A 13,192-nucleotide genomic window follows, 5' to 3' on the forward strand; every position below is an offset into this window, starting at 1 on the left:
AGAACGCCAATAGAGTCGAGGATTGCTGCTTAGTGTTTTGTTATTGGCTAGCGGTCACCTCAAGCCCCGCCTTTCCATCGTACACCTCGAAGGAAGATGAGTAACCCGCAGCTGGGACTGCTAAATCATGGCAACATTTATGGAACGATTAGCCTTTCTTCAGAAAGTAAGTAATATCGACAGTCGTTATTTTAAAAAAAAAGAACACAGAGAAGCCGAAACGAACATGTTAAATGTCACGTAACGTTGACGTACTTATTTAAATCTATTAGCTTTTGCGAAACCATAGCTTTCTTTTAGCCTGCTAGCTAACATCCTTAAGCAACATCTTTTGGCTTTTTACTTTCTGTTTTTCACTGGACGTGTCAGGTTGTTTCGTTAAAACTTAATGCTGCACACTGGTTTAAGGGTCAGTTTGCGGTCAACCGAAGTGGTAAACCACAATTTCGTCTAACTATCCAAGGTGCCCACCCTGATGAAGGCTACAGCAGATGATGAAAACCCCTGTCCTGGCTACCTTTTCCAGGAGATTGGAAGTATCCTTTAGCTGCTTCTGCTGTTGACTGCAAAAAGTTCCTACTCCTGCTGGCCTCTTTTGCATCTTAGAGCTGTATAAGTAGGCTGTGGCCATGACTCTACATAATCACTGATGGGTACATACCTTGAGCATGGCTAGGATAGGATAGGTTAAAATTATATTTTTTGTGTGTGTGAAGAAAAGGTCTCACGTGGGTTATCAGTCAAATGTTTATACCAGCTAAACCATGGGAGTAGTAATATCTGTGTGATGAAGTGTTATATCCTTAATTCTAAGCACACTGTAGAAATCTCCCATGAGTCTTCAGGTTGTGGTCAGTGTTTGTTGGAATACCTCCTGGAGAGGCTACAAGTGGAGTCCTGTCATGTCAAACTGAAGGTGAGAGAATTGCTTTTGCTACTGTTTCTGTCTCTTTAAAGGACCTGTACATTGCTGATTGCAGTTTACGAGTAAGTGTGGGTTCTGTTCTTGCTTCTGGTGTATCAGGTGCTGAAGATTTTTGTCCACCTCTGTGGTCATGGGTCCAACCATTTCCTCACAGAACTCAGAAGGAACTCCACCTTCATCCAGCAAGCATCCGGTTAGATTTTTCTCATTTGTGCGTTCAACTTTCATTATTTTGCTGCTGCCATCGTTCATACATATTCACTTTGGGTAATTTTTATTTGATAAGTTTACAGCGGCCCTCCTGATCCCATCCATGGCACAGCATTATATGAGAAAGTGAGGAATACAGCACAGGTACGACATGGGTTGTTTTGTATTTTCATCTCAATATAGTTAGTTACACAGAAAGGGAAGGTGGCTTGAATAAGAACTTTTATTCTTTGCCGTTCATCCATTTACAGGAAGTGGCCCGCTTACTTTTCACAGATGTCATTCCCTCCAAAAACAGTATCACTTCAACTAACCTTGCCCCCCCTACAATGGGTAAGTGCTAACACACATTGATTATGACCATAAACGGCACTCATCTTTCAAAGATGGGCAGGCGGGCGGGTGACGTGGACACCAAAGTTTGTGAAAGTGATAACTCAAAAATGAATTAGAAAGTATAATTTTCCTGATGAAAGATATAAGCTTTAAAGACTTAAAGACCCAAATATATGTACTACGTCCTGTATGCCAAACTATTGTACATCACTTTGCTATCAGGTTTGACTTTAGCGCCATGTAATAAACAAGTAATAGAAGAGAATGGGTATCTGTAGATGGGATGAAAGAAGTAGTCATTAAATTGCATTGTGTGTACAATAGTTAATTTGTTTCATTCTCTTTAGGTATGGGATCGGCCACTTCCCACAGATCAGGAATGCAGGGTTTTGGATACAGTCCAAGAAAGCAGGGGACAGGTGAGGGAAGCCGAGCTGCACAGTACATACAAATCAAACTTACTGTGTGTGTAAATTTCTGGACCTGTGCCTTGCAGCAGGCAGCGACTCACTTCTGGATAAGATTCAGAAAGCAGCTGAGGTGGTGGCGAGCGCTGTCCTTCCCCCTACTGAGCATCAGGGGATCCGTCTCCATGACAACCATTACCGGGCCGTGGTGGCGCCTTCTGCACCCATAGAGGTGGCCGTGCCAGCGTGTGCCTATAATCTGCCTGCTTGTAGACCGAAAGGTCAGAAATGAAGCTGGCACAATTACGCATTTTATTGAGGCAAGATTGAGGAAAAAGTATCAACTGAAGCCTTAGTAGCGAACAGATGTTTATAAATTAAGGTTTTCCTCATGTGTCTTCACTTCACCAGTGACTAAGTGGTGTCCGGGGCAGGTAGGAGGTGGCTGGGAAGAGACGGACAGTGGCAACAGCTCCTCTCACAACTCCTCTCAGGACATCGCTGCCAATAGCAGGGCGTCGGTGGGCAGCAAGTCAGCTGGCACAGGAAGCCAATCAGGGGCCAGCAGAGAGAGCAGTGGGGACCTATCAGATCGGTCAGTGTCAAAAAAGTTTAACCTTTTTAACACATCATGCCCTCGAGCCTTTTTTTTTTCTTTTTAATGCATTAGCTGAGAGCAAGTACTGGATTTTAAACAGACTTTACCCAATGCCTGTACAGTGACAGTGCATTTAATCTCCTGTTGTGTGACACACGAGAAAAGGAAACATCAGAAAATTGTTCATGTTTGAAGAGGGCTTGTAGTTTGTTAAACCAGCTGTTTTTATTCCAGTGCAGTCACATTTAGGAGCTTGTAGCATAATCTCCAAATGTTCTGTGTGCAGTTTGTACAATTTACTGTTTACTGGTCACCTAAGAATAAACCTTTTGCCAGGATTGTCAGTTTTTCTATGCAGTAAGCCATGTTCCTGAGCATTATAAGCCTGTGTTTTCTTTAAGTTTGTTACTTTCCTCTCATACTTTGTGTGGTTTCCAGGGTGGAGGCCTTGCAGCTAGGGGATTGTGGTCAGGAGATGGCACTCATCAATAAACTGACTGAAGGCTCCAAAGTTTTCCTTTCCAGAGAGGAGAGCCAACACTTCATCAAAGAGTCAGTGCACCAAAATCCCATTTAAAACACAACAGCCTGGGCTGGTTCTTTTCTACAAGCTGGTTTCTCATTTTTAATTAGTTTTTTAGTAAACTCCTGATTGTATTCAGTTGCCTTTTTTAATATTATTAATTGAGCTATTTTCATCTTATTATACATTTTTGTGCTCCTGCTTTTGTGTTATTTTTATTTAATTCAACTATTTTACTCTATTCTATTTTAAGCTTTTTTATTGGTTGTTTTGGTTTCTGTGATGCAGTAAATTGTTGGGACTTGTGGCACGATTTCAGTCTTTCTTTTTTTTTTTTTCTTTCTTTTTTTTTTTTTTTTTTTTAACTCTGTCAGGTGCTCCATTCTTAACTGTGAGGTTGTGGTGGAGTTGCTGTCTTGCAAGCTTCAAGATCCTTCCTACACCATTAAGATGGTAACAATGAGAAGACATCGAAAATCAGAATTCTTTGTTTCAACTTTACTCTGATTATAGTGTTGTTTGTCTACTCTTGCAGCGGGCGCTGTGTGCTGTCGCATCCCTGATGACCTCTGACCTCCTCTCTCTGGAACAAATGTTTGGAGCCACACAGCACAGACTTCGCCAGCTGAGCGAGGGCCCTCCAGGACCGGTGGCAAATAAAGCCACCAAGGTAAACGAAGCAGAGGGAGACTACTTTACTACTTAAGGACAAGTAGTAAACCCAATAATACTTATTTGTGCTTTTTTTTCTTTTTCTTTTTTTTTAATCTGCATATCTCCTCTGACTAGATCTTGCGACAGTTTGAGGCTTTGATGGGCGGATCTCTGCATGCTACCAGGCAGGATGCAGTGAACAGCCATCAGGCAACAGTGAATCAGCTTCACACCTCTAGCAGCAATTTACTGCCAACACACTTGTTTGACAGTTTCAAACTTCAACAGCCGGACACTTCATCTGCAGGTGTCACTCAACCACCAAAGCACCCATCTCCCCCTCCTAGTCAGGATCTGGCTCAGAGCCACGAATTAGCAGAAGATCAGGTCCAACCAGTAAGGACAGGCGAGGTGAGACTGCATGCTGAAGATTCCGAGACTGTTCAAGATAAAAGCACCCTTGCTTCATGTGAACCTCAGAGTAAGCCACACCCCCAGAGCAGACTGTCTCTGTTCAGTGGCATGGAGCTGGTGACCAAAGGAAAGCCGCTGTGTAACAGTGAAACATCACATGAAGAGGTGGAGGACAAAATAGGCGACAGGATAAAGGAGATGGACGCTGTGCATAAGTCCGATTGTTCAGTGAACTCATCTATCACCAGTAAAACCAGTGAGGATGTTCCCTCAGTTTGCAGTTCCTCTGCATCTAATTGCAGCCAGTCAGTATCAGCTTTCTCCTTTCTCAACTTTTGATTGCAGGCAACCGTTTAGAGCTGTTCTACTTTAAACCAATGATGTCATCATGCGTTGATCCTTTTGGAAACCTGTTTAATGTTCCAAACCAAGATCCAACCAGTTAAGTTGTAAGTGGATAGCAGATTCTAATTCAGTTTCTTTTCTTATCTGTGTGCCTCTTCAGAAACTGTTTTTAAACAGCAAATTGGGCCAAGAGTGAGATTTGGGACTCATAAATAGAGCCTGCAGATCATGTCCATCTATGGATGGTTTGTCTTCTTAAAGACAGGTCTTTGTCTGCTGCAGTGTATTTTAAAAGTATTTAATGACTGAAGTTGTCTTGGATAAGAGGTCTTTACTCTGCCTTACAAAGTTACAGGACAATAACTGCAGAAAACATGAAATGAGAGATCTTTGTAACATTTACTTTAGAAAACTTAAGCTGTTTTTCCACCTCCGTATCTTTAATCCAAGACTCTTGTGCAGCTTTGCATGACATTACAGTTCAAAATCACATTTATTTATGTCATACTGGGCCTCAGTGCAGCTCATCAGTTCATCCTCACCGTCAGAAACGAGCTGTCTTTTACTCTTCTGTGCTCATGGCCAGATCTGTGTACCTGAGGTGGTCTCATTAGGGGTATCTGCTCTCACTGATGTCATACAGAGACGGGTAGGAAAAAAATGTTTCGATCAATCTGAAGCCTGAGCTTTTAGTTTACAAGAATTACTTGAGCAAACACTGACCTCATTATTTGAAACTTCCATCTGTTTAAGCAAATAAAAAACATAATGGGTCCCCTTTCTACATAGTGCAAGGAAAGCACAGCCTTGACATGTGTTATGAGGGGGAAAAAGAACTAATGAATAAATACTTCTTTAAAAAAAAAAAATCATGGTTTATGAAAAGGCTTATTCAATATCTGGAAGGCTGATCAAATAAAAGTCCAAACCAAAGTCTAAGCGAGGCTAGTCTTCAGCAGCACCAGTTTTAGTTCCTGCATCATTTGCAAACAAAAATGCTCCAACCTGCTACTTTTCCATTTTCCCTAAAAATGACACTTCTGTGAAATCATAATGTTTAAATAGTAAAATGACAGATGTAGGCCTAAATTTAAATCTAATAAAGTACGCAGTTACTGTGTTTTGGCTTTGCGGGGCACACTGGTGGTTGCTTTTTCTCAGGATTTCTTTTATGTAACAACTTCCACCTCTGCAGCACGGCCTGAACCTCTGAGGGGGAGAACCTCTGTTTGAAATTTGCACTACAGTCGCTTTTCTTATGAACTCAAATCAAAAGAGAGTTGTCTTCCATTATTTTTGGTACTAAGCTATTAAGTCATTGTAAATGTTCCAAGTGTAAATTTAGAAATTTATTTATTATGTCTGCTCTGTTGACTAAAATGAGACTTGTAGAGTGCATGATTTAAAAAAAAAAAAACTTGGGGGAATTAATATTTTTGGGTTATTGTGTGTGCATAACTAATGTCTCGACTGTTTGATCATATGTAAGCAGTCATAAAGGATTTCTCATTTCAGCAAAGGTTTGCCTTCATTGTTTCAGTTACATATTTATTGCAGTGGAATGTAGTTCAAACTACACGCCTAAATCGTAATTCAGCGTAATTGTACTATAATGAACGCCACTGATGTGTTTCAGTTCAGTGAACACAAGCCAAGCTGTTCAACATGCAGGACAATAAAGCATGCTGTATTTTTGTCACAGCACTAACCACTACGCAGTCTTGATGTGATTTGTTTTGTTTTTTTTATCCGACATGTTTGCACACATCACTTTTGGCAACACTTTATTTCAAATGATTCAGGGAAATTACATATGAATCACTTTTACATTTCATTTTATTCCAAACACAGTGTACTGGTCATATTAAACCACCCATAAACAAGTATGGCTGACCGGCTTATGACACACAGATACACAATGTGGAAAATGTGGAACAAGTAAACACTGGGTTCTAAATTATTTTAAAGAGTCTGTTTTTGTTAGAAGCGCTGTGCCGAGCGGAGTGCTGCCTGACCTGCACTTTCCACAGTGCCTTCTTAAGGACCTATAATTAGCCAGGGTTTAATCTAAGGTTGGATTTCAGCCAAAAAGTCTATGAGGATCTCTGTTCCATCCTCTTAAACCCACTGACCAACCACACCTAGACATTTTAGATTCATTTAGCCAGTGACTGCAAAAAGTAGAATGCTCTAACTTTATAGCTTTGGTTAGAGAAAACAAAGCCTAAAATATTCTTTAATGGATTGTATTGATCGTGCTCCTTAGGAGTGAATCCATTGGCCTTCTCCATATGGGATCACAATAACTCCCACTTCTCTGATGGAAACAAGCGACCGACTGTCCCAGTCAAGAGTAAACAGAAAGACTTCCAGAGTAAAGTGCTTAGCTTTATTTAGTTCTGCAAGCACTTTGGATCATCATCATCATCACACTTTTCTTGTGATTAGCACCAATGAAAATGTTCACGCATCGACGCACGCATGTAAAGAGAAGGAGACCTCTTCATAAAGTGCACGGGGTGCATGCATACACACACACATACACACAAATCCACACGTACACATCGATACTGCACAGAAAACCACAGTGGCTGGGCCATGGAAAGGCGGATGTGCTTATGATCTTGACAAATGGTACATGTCGAGGTGGGGATGAGCCCAGGATCCATAAACCTCCCCAGTGGGGTTGCAGCTGTATGCTGTTTTCATAATATGTCGTGTGCGATGGTACGACAACTGAAAGTTATCATGCCACATACATTTCAATCAATAAAAAAGTTGTTATTAATAATAATAATGATAAGAACTTTGTAATACCATAATATTTTCAGAGACAGTGAAAATCTCATACTGTTGCAACCCTATTCCCTACACATCATCGCCTTACACCTGACCCCATGGTGTTATTGAGGCTTTCTGGGAGGCACCATCATGCCAGCAGTGTTGACACTGATGGGTGAGGGACAAAATGGTCAGGAGGCAAGGTCGGGCGAGGGCCGGAGGTCACGGTCATGTCGACCCTGGTCGTCCTCTGGTCTGCAGACTGCTGAAGTGCGCCTCCCTCAGGACTCTGTTGATGTAGTCATATGAGACACTTCTTCCGTCACCATGGAAACCGTGCGGCAAGGAGCTGGCAGAGACTTCGGGCTTTGGGCTGACGGGGTCCTGGGTCCTGCAGCTGTTTTGGCTGTGTATGCATGGTCTGGTGGTGGCCACTATTGCTCTCTCTGGACTGCTGATCCCATTGCTGCTGTCACTGCTGGAAGACTGCAAACACAGAACAGAGTTGGAGTCTGAACAGCAGCTTCACAGATGGATGCACAGCCTGTGAATAAAGACGGTCTAAGCTCTTTCTGACAGCGGCGCACTGTATGTGATCCCAAGACACGTGCTCTATCTGCAAAAATGCAGCAAGATTTACATTATAAAGTAAAAGACGTCAACTTTTATAGACAATCAGGAGCAAATCCACAATCTATGTATGTGTCTCACCTCTGAGTCCAAATCTGATACAAGCAACGAGGGACCCCCTCCTGACCTCTTGGCCTGAGGCCTCAGCTGTTGGTCTTCCTCGCTGTCGCAGCTATGGTGCCTTTTCCTGTACAAAACAGCGATGCAAGGAACAGAGAGATTGTGTGACAGAAATGATGCAGGGAGGGGGAGACAGATTGGGCGGAGGAAGCCAAGAGTATCAGAAAGAGAGTACATGACGAGGAACCAAAAATAGCAACACAGGCTGAAGCAGTTATATGAACAGGCATGTGGCACTGGTACTATGAGACCATACAGACTTACACAGCTTTACTGGGGTCTGTATGAAGCTATATTATATGACTAGAACTTGGATGCCTGAAAAATGTGACTTAGTCATAACATTGAATTACAATGACATAATAACTCAGTGTATTTTTCCATATGGTGATGATCCTATAATAAATAATTGTGAAATATTGTGAAAATATATGTTCTCGTCTTTACCTGCTGTCAGTCAGCATTTCTCCAGTCTTATCGGATGCTTATTTTTGGCAAACAGAAAGGTTGACACTCCTTGTCAGCCGGGTTAAGATGTCTTATTTAAATGCTTTGGCAATGCTGCTCTCTCTCATCTCACTGGGAAGTCCAGGGTGTGTAAAACGAGCTATCTTCAGCCGGCTGAAGAAGCACCGGTAGCCACAGGAAAGCAAAAAATCTCCGCTCTGCCAGCGTCTCGGCGGGGCCACAAATTTAGCCGAACGAATAAAAGCTAACAAGCAAGTTGCTAGGTATTCTCGTTTACGCTGTGAAATCTCGAGGAGCCCCGGTCATGACAGCAAAGAAGCAAGCTAGCCCGCTAGCTGCTACCTGCTACCGTTTGAGTAGCCACTTATCTAGCTAACTTTAGCTGCACTAACCGAAAGTTCTTCCGCTTTCGTATGACGTCTACTTGCCAATAAGCGTGTTGAATTGTTCTCTTTAGTTTGCAACAGTCCGCTACGAGAAACCAGACCGGCAAGTTTACGATAAATCTGATTTTAATGTCTGCACTACAATACGTGATACTCCGAAGTCTTTTGGAAGACAATCGCGACTGCGAGCTTTCTTTTTTCTTTAACCCCGCCCCTCTGTTTACATGACGTAAATATAGCTTCCGGTGTGAACAAATAGAAGTGTCGGTTAAGGTATTTTCTCATTATTGTATCCTTCCCTATTGACCCATTTGCCTTATTTGTACTTTTAAGTGTTTTAAGTGTTTTTTTATTGTGTGTCGAACAAAAGTGCAAAAACGCGTTTGCTAACTATTCTTTAGAAAATATCATATAGCATTAAGCTAGCTTGTGAGTTTATATTTACTGTAATGTAATGTAGCTGCTATTAATGTGTGATAATGGTTTTCTCTTCTTCCAGTCTCCGCTATTTAGCTGCTGACAGAACTGGACTGACCTGATATAATTAGCCTACAATTAGTGCATAAGTATTTAGCTTTTATATTGAAGGGGTTTGACAAAAGAGTTAGAATAACTGTTCAGGAAGTACAGCCATTTTACACACAGTACCTCCCTTCAGAGAATCCAAAGTAGTCGGACCGTAATTGTAATTGTTTTGGCCAGGTGCAGTCACTCCCTTTTAATTTTAGTTTAGCTTACTTTGATCTCTTGGTGGCTTAATGTTTATCACAAAACACTAGAGTGGATCAGTCCTCCTATCTAACTCTCGGCAAGAAAGCAAAAACATTTACAAATACATTTCTCAAAATGTCAAACTTTTCCTTGCCACATGCATCCAAAGAGAGCAAGACATCCATGTAAAAGGAGTAAAAAGAATCAATTTATGTGATGGGGGGATAAAAGATGGGAAAAAACATTGTCTTGTCTGCAGGGTAATTCAAGTTAATGCAATGCATTTCTCCTGCAGATGAAGGTGATCCAGTACACTCCAGAGAAACTCCATACAGCTTTGGTCTCCAATTCTCAGTATTTAACTAAGGTTTATAGTAAGTACACAAAAGAAGAAAAGCGCCTTCTGGAGGAAGGATTCCACGCTGGGCAGCCGGGTTCCCTTTTCCAACTCCTCACCGTGCACTCTGACTCTGACTGGATCCTCGCTCACCCCGAGGAGCCCGAAGACTTTGAGGCCTTTTACAGAAAGCCTTATCGCAAGACCCCAAATGAAAGCCAGAGTACTATTTATATTCAAACCATAGGTGTGCATATCTGCATATCATGTACTCAGAATCTCTATTTCTCTCAGTTCTAGCGGAGTATGTGTGGGGAGTTGTGAAATGTTTCTTACAGGATTCAGTAGCTTTCAGTTGATGCCCTTAGCAGTGGACATAGAGAGCATGAGAAGAAAAAATGAGAAAGAAAAAACTATAGTCAGTTAATTTTGGGCATTACAAATGGGTAAAGTATGTCTAGTGTGTGCAACAAAAGGGTGTGGTCTCCAAATTCAGCATGCCACTTGGTTGCTTAGGCTTAATTCTGCACTTTGTTTGTTGTAGGTTCTTTTGGAGAAGTTGCTGCCCAGACAGACCAGTATATGGAGTGGCTGCGAGATTACTGCCAAGCCTTCTTCTACGGGCTTTCTGTGAAGTTGCTTCCAGCAGTTGCAGTGTCTGAAACAAAGTGCTCTTTCAGGGTCAACAGTAACTCTTACAACCTTCAAATCCTTACTGGTAATGACTTAAAAATAAAAACAAAAAACGTACATTTAACATTTTTCCATATCAGTTAGTGACTTTGGACATTTTCCTTGCAGTGTCAATCTGGGTTGGTGCAATTTTCTTTGTCAGTACTGTTTTTCTCTTTAACTAAAGGCGATCTGCTACAATTTCTGAAGAAGAGGAAACCAAAAGATGCTTTTTGTATTGTTGGAATCACAATGATTGACCTCTACCCCAAAGATTCATGGAACTTTGTCTTTGGACAAGCTTCTCTGACAGAGGGTGAGGTTTCTAAAAGCAAAGCACTAGGTTATTCAAACACAAATCCGTCTTGATGCAATTTGTTCCATGAGCATTGGGGAGGAGATGCTTAGTTTTTTTGTGTGTGATGCAATGTGACTGAGTAGCCACTAGATAGTGCTAAAGTGAAATACATTAGAGGGGAGATAGCTTCCTGTTTCCTTTCCTCAAATTTTTCCTAAATGTGTACAGGAATGGGCATTTTCAGTTTTGCCAGATATGATGACAACTTCTATAAGAGAAGTTATGCTGGAAGGCTGAAGAAGCATCTTCAGCCAAGGCAGAAGGATTATTCTGTGTTTGACGGCTATTACACTCCACCGATCACTAGCTCTCTGCTGCTTCGATCCTGCAAGGTTACTAAGAAACATCTCAGTTTACTTAATGTATTTAGTTATTGTTGGTTTGCCAGTGGTCATGATCTGCCCACTTGTATCAACATGTCTTATCAAAGCACTTATTTCCATAGACCCTTGTAAACCTTCACTCTTGTGTCTGTTTTTAGTCTTCATTGTAACTTTAGTGTTTCTGCTCCAGACAATGACTCACGAGATCGGCCACATGTTTGGAATCTCACATTGCCAGTGGTTGAGCTGTGTCATGCAAGGCTCCAACCACCTCGATGAGTCTGATCGAAGGCCCTTGGACTTTTGTCCCATCTGCCTTCGCAAACTGCAGTTCGCAATCGGCTTCAATATAGCTGAAAGATACAAGGTAATGACACATTGATTGCTGAAGACAAGGAGATAATTACAATATTAATCCCTTTACTCTCTTTACTATTTGGTTATTGAATAAATACAGCACCAGCAAGACATTAATTGGAGTTTATCAGACCATTGTTATTTTAACAAAGATATAGTCTTTGTATACTCTGTGCTGGAATAGTGAGAGTTCATCTGAGTACTTATTTGATGTGGGGTCATGGGTTAAAAATATTGATTATTTCAGATTCTAGCTAAATCTATGCGCTGCACTGTGTCCTCAGCCTACCTGACATGCTTGAGTTCACAGTGGGCCTTTAAATCAGACTGAATTTTGACCCCAATGCGCTGAGCAAGTAGATAGTAAAAAACATATTTCACACAGGCTGCTTCACAGTGCCGGCTTGATTTTTAACTTGGCGTTTTTTTTCTCGTACTTTATTTTGTTTTCCACGTTTTGTGGAAATGTCATCACACTGCACTTATTTGTTGTTTATGAAGCATCTGGTAACAGTCACTGTCAAAGCAAGAATGCAAGAATCTCCCACACAGTATTGAAAATGCATATAAAAATAAAAAATGGAAAGATACACAGAAATACATCAAATAAAAATCATAAAAAATAAATAATATTTATTTTTAATATTTATAATATTTTTATAATATTTATATTTTGAATAATATAAAATAATATAATAAACATCAGTTAACCTTTTTTTTTACTGTTTATCAGGCCTTACTTCACTGGATGGACGAGGATCAGACTCAAACATCAGTGAAGGCATCAGCCAGTCATACCACACCTCACTTTACAAAACCCACCGAAGCCTTTAATGCATCCAAACTTTGGGTCTGCAGGTGTTTGGAAATACTGGAAAAGGATCAATAATAGTTCTTTTTTACTCTATTTGAGCACTTTATAAATTGCATTCATCCACTCAGTCATACAAGCACTTTTTACAATCCCAAAAATGTTTATTCTTCAGGTCTAACACTACTGGAGTAATAGAAAGCCGTACCTCCTCCGTCATTTGGTGTTTTGATGAAGGTACTTGAGAGTGCTTTCTTACACCCTCCATCCAATTTTTTTCTGTTCTTAACATTTGTGTTGCTGTTTGATTATCAAAGTAGATTTTATGTATCAAAAGTCTAAGTATTGGCTAGCCACTGTAAATAGTCTACTGAACTGTGCTGATTAAAGCCCAAAACCATATGTAATGGGCATCTTGCGTGGTTGAGTGGGTCATCTACTGATCAGAAGGTCAGTGGTTTATTTTTCAGCTCCTTCAATCTGAAAAATATTGCCCCCAGTGCAATGTGATGCTTAGAAAGCACTTAAAATCATAGACTAAAACACTAAACAACTCTATTTTACTTAATGACGTGATGGTAGCACTTTGGAAACCTGTGTTTGCACAATGTAAATTCAATTAAACATGTAGTATGTATATAAGATTTATCATATAATGTTAGCATTTATAGGTTTACAGGTTTTGGAAGACTAAGCCAGCAAATTTCTTTTCTGTCAGTGTATCTGTGCATTCTGGGATTAATTTGCATGTTTTCAAATAAATGTTGTGTTCAGTGAATGAACATGTTGTCAGTTTGTCTGCTGGGTTTTAGAGAATAAACCACGT

The 13,192-nt window shown here is 40.7% G+C and overlaps 3 protein-coding genes across 7 annotated transcripts; 2 read left to right on the forward strand and 1 right to left on the reverse strand.

The window, feature by feature from the left end:
* Positions 1-55: 55 nt before the first annotated feature.
* tepsin (TEPSIN adaptor related protein complex 4 accessory protein) lies at positions 56-5,713 on the forward strand. Of its 3 annotated transcripts, none has more exons than XM_085415988.1 (13): positions 56-166; positions 464-536; positions 825-916; positions 1,025-1,118; positions 1,212-1,279; positions 1,387-1,468; positions 1,819-1,890; positions 1,968-2,159; positions 2,290-2,473; positions 2,915-3,028; positions 3,374-3,452; positions 3,535-3,669; positions 3,789-5,713. In XM_085415988.1, the coding sequence occupies exons 1-13, from the start codon at positions 128-130 to the stop codon at positions 4,404-4,406; spliced, it is 1,842 nt and encodes a 613-aa protein (XP_085272114.1). In that variant the 5' UTR covers positions 56-127; the 3' UTR covers positions 4,407-5,713. The 3 variants fall into 3 exon arrangements, with proteins under 3 accessions (XP_085272114.1, XP_085272115.1, XP_085272116.1); XM_085415989.1 differs by having other exon boundaries at positions 1,971-2,159; XM_085415990.1 differs by having other exon boundaries at positions 81-166; positions 409-536.
* A 967-nt stretch (positions 5,714-6,680) lies between these two features.
* Positions 6,681-8,985, reverse strand: LOC146663308 (protein VCF1). 2 transcript variants are annotated; one of them, XM_085416000.1, is made up of 3 exons: positions 8,391-8,985; positions 7,905-8,010; positions 6,681-7,679 (listed from the first exon to the last, which is right to left on the reverse strand). In XM_085416000.1, exons 1-3 carry the CDS (start codon positions 8,405-8,407, stop codon positions 7,422-7,424), a joined length of 381 nt encoding a protein of 126 aa, XP_085272126.1. In that variant the 5' UTR covers positions 8,408-8,985; the 3' UTR covers positions 6,681-7,421. The 2 variants fall into 2 exon arrangements, with proteins under 2 accessions (XP_085272126.1, XP_085272125.1); XM_085415999.1 differs by lacking the exon at positions 8,391-8,985 and having other exon boundaries at positions 7,905-8,384.
* Positions 8,939-13,184, forward strand: LOC146663309 (archaemetzincin-2). Of its 2 annotated transcripts, none has more exons than XM_085415998.1 (7): positions 8,939-9,070; positions 9,804-9,882; positions 10,390-10,563; positions 10,705-10,833; positions 11,044-11,207; positions 11,389-11,565; positions 12,289-13,184. In XM_085415998.1, exons 2-7 carry the CDS (start codon positions 9,804-9,806, stop codon positions 12,442-12,444), a joined length of 879 nt encoding a protein of 292 aa, XP_085272124.1. In that variant the 5' UTR covers positions 8,939-9,070; the 3' UTR covers positions 12,445-13,184. The 2 variants fall into 2 exon arrangements, with proteins under 2 accessions (XP_085272124.1, XP_085272123.1); XM_085415997.1 differs by having other exon boundaries at positions 9,804-10,092; positions 12,289-13,180.
* The last annotated feature ends 8 nt before the right edge of the window (positions 13,185-13,192 follow it).

Source organism: Rhamphochromis longiceps, linkage group LG8 (genome assembly GCF_057381845.1).
Source record: "Rhamphochromis longiceps isolate RC_006_pf linkage group LG8, R_longiceps_female_GT1.1, whole genome shotgun sequence".
NCBI lineage: Eukaryota > Metazoa > Chordata > Actinopteri > Cichliformes > Cichlidae > Rhamphochromis > Rhamphochromis longiceps.

Bases quoted from the DNA above. Each gene is read 5' to 3' on its own strand.
- tepsin (XM_085415988.1), top strand. From the start codon at position 128: ATGGCAACATTTATGGAACGATTAGCCTTTCTTCAGAAA. The intron at 2,474-2,914 runs GTCAGTGTCAAA...TGTGGTTTCCAG, and splicing joins AGTGGGGACCTATCAGATCG to GGTGGAGGCCTTGCAGCTAG. The intron at 3,453-3,534 runs GTAACAATGAGA...CTACTCTTGCAG, and splicing joins CTTCCTACACCATTAAGATG to CGGGCGCTGTGTGCTGTCGC.
- LOC146663308 (XM_085415999.1), bottom strand. From the start codon at position 8,120: ATGTACTCTCTTTCTGATACTCTTGGCTTCCTCCGCCCAATCTGTCTC. The intron at 7,680-7,904 runs GTGAGACACATA...CTGTGTTTGCAG, and splicing joins TATCAGATTTGGACTCAGAG to TCTTCCAGCAGTGACAGCAG.
- LOC146663309 (XM_085415997.1), top strand. From the start codon at position 9,804: ATGAAGGTGATCCAGTACACTCCAGAGAAACTCCATACAGCTTTGGTC. The intron at 10,564-10,704 runs GTAATGACTTAA...CTTTAACTAAAG, and splicing joins CAACCTTCAAATCCTTACTG to GCGATCTGCTACAATTTCTG. The intron at 11,566-12,288 runs GTAATGACACAT...ACTGTTTATCAG, and splicing joins ATATAGCTGAAAGATACAAG to GCCTTACTTCACTGGATGGA.